At 41.9% G+C, this 6000-nt stretch overlaps 1 protein-coding gene across 1 annotated transcript in view; it reads right to left on the bottom strand.

Moving 5' to 3' along the window:
* Positions 1 to 6000, bottom strand: part of LOC121871700 — a 71062-nt gene that overhangs the window by 41148 nt on the left and 23914 nt on the right. The window contains exon 3 of the mRNA XM_042374112.1: positions 1291 to 1430. Coding sequence (XP_042230046.1) covers positions 1291 to 1430 — 140 coding nt within the window. The remainder of the gene's footprint in view (positions 1 to 1290; positions 1431 to 6000) is intronic.

Here is a 6000-nt window from a genome sequence, read left to right as displayed (position 1 = left end):
ATTACTACTACTACAACTACTTCTTTGCTGTCACTTGGAATCAAGGATGACGATAATCCAGCTATGATACAATGATATGATTTACTGAAGATGTAACCTTCGTTGGTGAGTTCTGAGGTGACTAGAGAGGGCGATAGGGAACCAGTAAGATATCCACAGATGTTGCACGTGTGGAGGGCTACATCTAGTGCGGGAGGAGCGGCGTCAGCGTCTTTTCGGTGTTGGCGCTTGTTTGCCTCGGTATGCATCGGGCTAACTTGAAAGTATTGACACTTTCTCGTGTGGTGCTCTTCCAAGCGTTACGGTGTTGAGTAATCATCTCCCATGTGAAGGGGTCGATTTAGCACTTTTTCAGGTTTGTCTGAAGACTATCCTTATACCTTTTCAGTTGCCCGTCAGCGTTACGTTTCTTATTAGTTAAGTGACTGTAAAGTAGCTGCTTTGGCAGTCTGCTGTCGTCCATTCGGGTAACATGGCCAGTCCAACGTAGTTGTTCATGGATAATGGTAGCCTCGATGCTCCTACAGTTGGTGTCAGCGAGAACACTGGTATTTGTTATCTTGTCTTCCCAGCCAACTCAGAGGATGGAACGTAGACTACATTTGTGAAAGCTTTCAAGTGCCTTGGGGGTGCCTCCTGGATGTGATCCAGGTCTCGCTGCCATATAGCAGGCTGGGGAGGGCTACTGTTCAATATACATACAAATTTGTAGATAATTTCAGCTCCCTATAGCTGAACACACAGGTACGGAGTCTGCCAAAGGCTTGAGATGCAAATTTGATCCGATATTGAATCTCTTCATCGATGTCCGCAGTGATGGACAGGTGGAAGACGAGATACTGAAAGTGAGTAACATTAGAGAGGGTAGTGCCGTTAAGCTGGATGGATGGTGGAGGTGTGGCTGAACCAGGGACAGGCTGAAAGAGAATATGAGTCTTATGTACATTTACCTCAAGGCCAACGTGTGCCTGTGCATCTACATGGGTGTTCACTGTTCAGGGTCTCTTGTAGGTCGCATTCAGTATGAGCCACAAGGGTGAGGTCGTCTGCATACTGAAGTTCAGTAATGGAAGCTGCCGACACCTTTGTTCTTGCCTGGAGTCGTCTTATGTTGAATGTCCACCCCACCGGCTAAATTGGCACAGGCACGAATAAGGAAGACAGCCAAGAATATGGAAAAGAGAGTTGGTGCCAGTCCACATCCTTGTTTTAACCCCCTTTGGATGGGGATGAGCTCAGACTGGGTGCCACTGTGCAGGACACTGCTGTCTAAGCCCACGATGGCCTCACAATGGCGATGAATTTGGCGGGCAGCCAAAACAACTGAGGGCTCGCCAGAAGGCTTTCTTGTTGACTGAATCGAAGGCCATCGTTAGGTCGATGAAGACCATATACTGGTTACAACGCTCTTCTCTGCACTTTTCCTGTATCTGGCGGGTAGCAAAGATCATGTCAGTGGTGCCACGTGGTAGTCTAAGGACACATTGAGACTCTGGAAGGAAGTTTTCCGCCTCAGGAAGAAGTCTGTTTAGGAGGACTCGGGCGCTAATCTTACCAGTTACAGACAGCAGCAAGATCCTGTGGTAGTTGCCACAGTCTGACCGGTCTCTCTTGTTCTTATAATTATTGACGATGGAGGCGTCTTTAAGAGTTTGGGGGATATCTTCCTTTTCCCCTATATTTTCCAGGAGAGAGTGGAGACGGTTGGGATTCCATCAGGCCCTGATGCTTTGTCATTTTTCATCTGCTTGTTGGCAGGAGCTACCTCATCCAGGGAGAGAGGATAGCTGTGGTAGGTCGTCTCTGGATGCTCAGGGACCTGCTGAGTAGTCACAACATCCACATCGGTGTTTCGATTGAGCAGCAAATGATAGTGCTCTTTCCAGCGCTGAAGGATACCTTCTTCATCTTTAATTAGGGAGTTGCTTTCGGATGAGCAAAAGGGGCTGCACCATGAGTGATTAGCCCATAAAAAGTTTTAGTGGAATTGAGAAATTAGCGCATCTTGTGTTGATCTGCAAGTTTTTGAGTTTTACATGCTTTATTTTTAAATCAGACATTCTTTAAATTGAGAAGTTCATGCTGGGCTGCCGCTATCTTCTTGCAGAAGGTATCAGCTTCAGTTCAAGACTGAGGTTTGTTCTGCCAGTCAGTTAAAGCAGCACGTTTATCATTGACGAGTACATTGATTTCCGAGTAATTTTCAACAAATCAGTCCTGGTGTATTCTTTCGATCTGGCCGAGGGTCTCTCTGCAGGTTTTTGTCATGACTGTGTCGAGAATGCCCCATTCGCCACTGGGATTTGGGTTGTTTGTTGTCGGTTTGTTTATCAGCCTATGTTCAAGCTGTTATCTGAAAGTATGTGCTACTGCTGGGTCCTCCAGACGCTTAGTGCTAAAACCTCTTCACAGTGACTGAGCCGCGCATGGCTCGAGTGATGAGGACATCTCGGTGGTCTCTTTCTCTGACAATGATGTAGTCAATGAGATGCTAGTGTTTGCATTGTGGGTGTGGCCACGAACCCTTGAACTTGTCGGCCTGCCTAAACAAGGTATTAGTGATAGTGAGGTTGTATGTAGCACAGTTGCTGAGGAGGAGTAGGCCCTTGGAACCATACTTGCCTAGCCCATTTCTCCATTTGATTCCTTGTCAAATGTCAGCATCTCTACTAACTCTGGCATTGAAGTCACCAAGAAGCACAACCTTATCTTCTCTCGGGATAGAGGTTACCACTCTGTCAAGGTCAGCGTAAAGGCTTCCTTCATGTCATCCTCTGCATCCAGTGTTGGGGCGTATGCACTGATAAAGAAGGCATGACGTGAGTGATTCAGTAGGACTCGGAGCATCATGAGGCGCTCTTTGATCCCAACAGGCATTTTAGTTAGCCTATGTAGGATGCATTGGCAAAGCCAACTCCATAAATACGGTTTTTCTCCACAGCAGGCTTACCCTTCCAGATAAAGGTATATCCAGACCCTCGTTCTGTGAGCCGACCCTCGTCTGGGACCCGGAACTCACTAATGGTTGCTATGTCGATGTTAAACCTAGCCAGCTTTTTTGCCACAAGGGTGGTTCTTCTTTCATGACACTCATTTGTGCCAGTATCCAGAAGGGTCCTAACATGCTATGCAGCGACTACAAGAGGTTGTATAGTTTGTTTTTATTTTGATCTGGGATTATGATTGTGTTTTCGACCGCCTAATGATGACCTTAGTGGGTGCGGTTTCCTAATCAGGTTGGTTCTTTAGGCAGTCAATGTTTTGGGCACCTTTTCTAGCCCCCTCCCCATGTGGAGTGAGCAGAGTGGCTCCTCGAAAGGGCTACTCAGTCGCACAGACAAGGCCGGATTGCACTACTGCCTCGATCCCATTGCATTAAGCGACCATCTTATCTATGCCGCTTATGTGTAGAATTGTGTCTAGAGACTTCCGGTATTTATCTCTGCCTGTCCCCGTCGCCACACGTCCGTCGCTAAAGGACGTTTAGGGGTATAAGGGTTTTGATGATGATAAGAAGAATAATGAGCTTTATGATGGCTGCGCGTGAGTTGATTTATGTGGTGAGGCAGAAGCGCAGGCTGCAACCACACATCTTGGCTCCCCCTTTTCCTAATCCAGTGGTACAAGTGTTGCAACGAGTAGGGAGAGGGAGAGTTGTAATGGACTACAGATAACCCAGTTTGTTGGGTTTTGCCTTAGTAAAGCCTGACCGTCATGCATTTCCTTCGTCCATCGGTGTAGTCGTTGGGTTCCTATGTTGGTAACCTTTTCCGCCTTGTATATACAGTGTATATATATATATATATATATATATATATATATATATATATATATATATATATATATATATATATATATATATATATATATATATATATATATATATAATATCAGCTCGATATGCACAGTAGAATGCACTCTTGTGGTATGGTCGCGGTCCCATGCATTAGGTCAAGGGTAGGTGGTGAATGCTCATTAAACATACCGAAGCATTCAACATGAATTTGAGTAATGGCATGTACAAACGGACAATTTTGTAATTAAGAAGATTTGTAACCAGATGAGAAGGTTGGGTCACCTTACCCTCTGACCTGACTACCGACCGTTGCCGTGCTATTTAAAGATTAGTAGGGTCATTACCTAATACCTGACCATTGTGGACCTGGTCTCACCCTCCTCTGTATATATACACCTTGTTTTGTACTCCTCTTTAGTCTGTACTCACCCCTGAAGATGTGAATTACACGAAAGCGCTTGGGAACTTCGTGTTTTCTTCTTTCCTTGTGGTTATCAGCATAAACCTAGATCACGCGCACCTACAGTGATTTACTTGCATATATATATATATATATATATATATATATATATATATATATATATATATATATATATATATATATATATATATATATATATATATATATATATATATATATATGTATGTATGTATATTATGTATGTGCTCCATTTATATATATTATTTATTCAGCCTAGCTAGTAGCGTGTGGCAATATATTTAAGATGTCCCACATGCCTAATTAATGTGCCTGGCGACGTATGGAAGCTGTTAATGTATCAAATTTTTGAGCATAATGTTCTCCATTGAATTCAAATTTACAATCCTTAATACATAGGATGTAACATCACTCTTTACAAAGGTATGGCAATGGGTAATCCACTCTCACCTGTATTAAGCAACCTATATATGGAATTCTTTGAAAAGAAACTATTAAGTAATATTTTACCACCTTCAGCAGTCTGGTTTAGATATGTTGATGATGTATTATGTCTCTGGCCATGTAATGAGGACCTAAAAGCTTTCCTGCCACAACTTAACAACTTAGCCCCCTCGATCAAATTCACTATGGAATTAGAGCAAGACTGTAAATTGCCATTCCTAGACTGTCTGATACACAGAATAGGTAACACTTTTAAGTTCAGTATTTATAGAAAACCAACTAATGTGTGTTCATACATTCATTATTATTCTGCCCACCATAATAGAGTCAAACAGTCAGTATTTTCAACAATGTTTTTACGTGCTTTGAGAATTTGCAGTCTGGAATTCATTGATGAGGAATACAAATATATCTATAATATTGGCTCAAACCTTAAATACCCTAGATCTTTCATAGACAAATGCCTAAACATTACTAAGAAAACTTTTTATAGAACTGATCCCAAGCCCACCCATGACCATAAGAATATCTTAATATTACCATTTCACAAAAATTTCTCACACATTCCTTCACAACTAAAAACCTGGAACGTCAATGTGGCATTTAAAAACTCATGCACTGTTAAACAAATGTTAATCAAGAACTCCCCCAACAACACAATTGGTTGCATTTATAAAGTTCCTTGCAAGGAATGTAATATGTTTTACTTAGGCCAGACAGGTAAAGATCTTGCAACTAGAATTAAACAACACAAATACAGTGTTAGGACAGGCCAGGAATCCAATGCTCTGTTTGTTCATTTGAGGGATAACAAGCATTGCATTGACTGGGATAATGCCTCCTCAATATTACCTTGTAATTCAATTGATAGTAGGAACATCATAGAATCTAGTCTTATTAAACATACCGAAGCATTCAACATGAATTTGAGTAATGGCATGTACAAACTGGACAATTTTGTAATTAAGAAGATTTGTAACCAGGTGAGAAAGTTGGGTCACCTTACCCTCTGACCTGACCACCAACCGTTGTGTGCTATTTAAAGATTAGTAGGGTCATTACCTAATACCTGACCATTATGGACCTGGTCTCACCCTCCTCTGTATATATACACCTTGGTTTGTATTTCTCTTTAGTCTGTACTCACCCCTGAAGATGTGAATTACACGAAAGCGCTTGGGAACTTCGTGTTTTCTTCTTTCCTTGTGGTTATCAGCATATACCTAGATCACGCGCACCTTCAGTGATTTACTTGCATATATATATATATATATATATATATATATATATATATATATATATATATATATATACAGTATAT

Source organism: Homarus americanus, unplaced genomic scaffold, assembly GCF_018991925.1.
Source record: "Homarus americanus isolate GMGI-L3 unplaced genomic scaffold, GMGI_Hamer_2.0 scaffold39675, whole genome shotgun sequence".
NCBI lineage: Eukaryota > Metazoa > Arthropoda > Malacostraca > Decapoda > Nephropidae > Homarus > Homarus americanus.
The sequence above is the reverse complement of the archived record's forward strand: the minus strand, read 5'-3'. Positions and strand labels throughout refer to the sequence as shown.